This window comes from Lipotes vexillifer, unplaced genomic scaffold, assembly GCF_000442215.2.
Source record: "Lipotes vexillifer unplaced genomic scaffold, Lipotes_vexillifer_v1.1 scaffold178, whole genome shotgun sequence".
Classification (NCBI taxonomy): Eukaryota; Metazoa; Chordata; class Mammalia; order Artiodactyla; family Lipotidae; genus Lipotes; species Lipotes vexillifer.
This window is the reverse complement of record NW_006775603.1, coordinates 973,590-975,669: the sequence shown is the minus strand read 5'-3', so window position 1 is coordinate 975,669 and position 2,080 is coordinate 973,590. Positions and strand designations below refer to the sequence as shown.

At 50.5% G+C, this 2,080-nt stretch overlaps 1 protein-coding gene across 1 annotated transcript in view; it reads right to left on the bottom strand.

The window, feature by feature from the left end:
• The window catches only part of MMRN1 (multimerin 1), a 67,725-nt gene that overhangs the window by 42,746 nt on the left and 22,899 nt on the right, over positions 1 to 2,080 (bottom strand). The window contains exon 2 of the mRNA XM_007450016.1: positions 611 to 730. Within this exon, the coding sequence (XP_007450078.1) occupies positions 611 to 730 (120 nt within the window). The remainder of the gene's footprint in view (positions 1 to 610; positions 731 to 2,080) is intronic.

The following is a 2,080-nucleotide window of genomic DNA, read 5'->3' as shown; positions in this document are numbered from 1 at the left end:
ATTCCTGAAACATCCCCAGCTGAGCTACTGTGACTATATGAATTCAGAGAATTTATCAATTACTCAGCCCCACATTTTAGGACAATTACATAATTAAAACAAAAACCCTAAATAAGTCATTACAATAGACACAAGAGGAAAGGCCCTACTTAGCTGCTTTACCATGCATAATAGCAATTAGTGGCTTGCAAAGTTATGGACTTCTCTTTGGCCTAGTATGAAAGAGAAATGATCAATAGCCCTTTAAAACTGTGTATGAATTTAATGGAATGAAAGGACAGGATTGTTGGTCAGGTCATAGAATAAAAGTAATAGTAATAGTAAAAATAGAAACAAACATGAGTTAACATTCACTGAAGACTCACAGAGTACCAGGTACTAGGCTAAACATATTACTCCATTTATCTCCCATATTCTAAAAACACCCACATGAGGCAAGTATAATTAGTTTCTGCATTTTAACTTATTTAAGATCATACTTCCTGTTTAATGTGATGACCCTACCCTGACCCTACTAACGTGTACCTGGGATGATTAACTTTCTCTATATATTCCAGGCCACACATGATTATGGTACAAGAAGTAGGTATTTTCAAGAAATATTACATACCTCTGAGGACAGGATCCACTGGTCCAGCCACAGGGCCCTCTGCCAGTTGGAACATAAGTGACTTGGTTGTCCAGTATCACTGTTGGAGATAATCTGGTATGTACATAAGCACACCAGTTCCTAAGGAAGAGATCATTTTTGTTAGAAAAAAATTGTCAGAAAGAATTCTTTTCATCAAAGTTATTTGCATAGACCTATACAGTCAGTACTGTGTATCAGATACATTGAAAACTTGATATCTGGCTTTAAAATATCTAGAAATGGGCTTCCCTGGTGGCGCAGTGGATGAGAGTCCGCCTGCCGATGCAGGGGACACGGGTTCGTGCCCCGGTCCGGGAAGATCCCACATGCCGCGGAGCGGCTGGGCCCGTGAGCCATGGCCGCTGAGCCTGCGCGTCCGGAGCCTGTGCTCCACAATGGGAGAGGCCACAACGGTGAGAGGCCTGCGTACCGCAAAAAAAAAAAAGAAAAAATCTAGAAATGACAGAAAACATATGTTACTTCATTACTGTACTGATGGACAGTAAAGAAGCACCGTAAGGGGAGATTTGAGAAGATGGCGTTAGAGTAAGATGCGGAGATCACCTTCCTCCCCACAGATACATCAGAAATACATCTACACGTGGAACTGCTCCTATAGAACACCTACTGAACGCTGGCAGAAGACCTCAGACCTCCCAAAAGGCAAGAAACTCCCCACGTATCTGGGTAGGGCAAAAGAAAAACTTAATTAAAAACAGAGACAATAGAATAGGGACGGCACCTGCACCAGTGGGAGGGAGCTGTGAAGGAGGAAAGGCTTCCACACACTAGGAAGCCCCTTCGCGGGCAGAGACTGCGGGAGGCGGAGCGGGGAAGCTTCGGAGCCGCGGGGGAGAGCGCAGCCACAGGGGTGCGGGGGGCAAAGCGGAGAGATTCCCGCACAGAGGATCGGTGCCGACCGGCGCTCACCAGCCCGAGAGGCTTGTCTGCTCACCCGCCGGGGCGGGCGGGGCTGCGAGCTGAGGCTCGAGCTTCGGTCGAAGTGCAGGGAGGGGACTGGGGTTGGCGGCGTGAACACAGCCTGCAGGGGCTAGTGCGCCACGGCTAGCCGGGAGGGAGTCCGGGGAAAAGTCTGGACCTGCTGAAGAGGCAACAGACTTTTTCCTGACTCTTTGTTTCCTGGTGCGCGAGGAGAGGGGATTCAGAGCGCTGCTTAAAGGAGCTCCAGAGACGGGCGCGAGCCGCGGCTAAAAGCGCGGACCCCAGAGATGGGTATGAGACGCTAAGGCTGCAGCTGCCGCCACCAAGACGCCTGTGTGCGAGCACAGGTCACTATCCACACGCCCCTTCGGGGGAGCCTGTGCAGCCCGCCACTGCCAGGGTCCCGGGATCCAGGGACAACTCCTCCGCGAGACCGCACGGCGCACCTCAGGCTGGTGCAACGTCACGCTGGCCTCTGCCGCCGCAGGCCCGCCCCGCACTCCATGC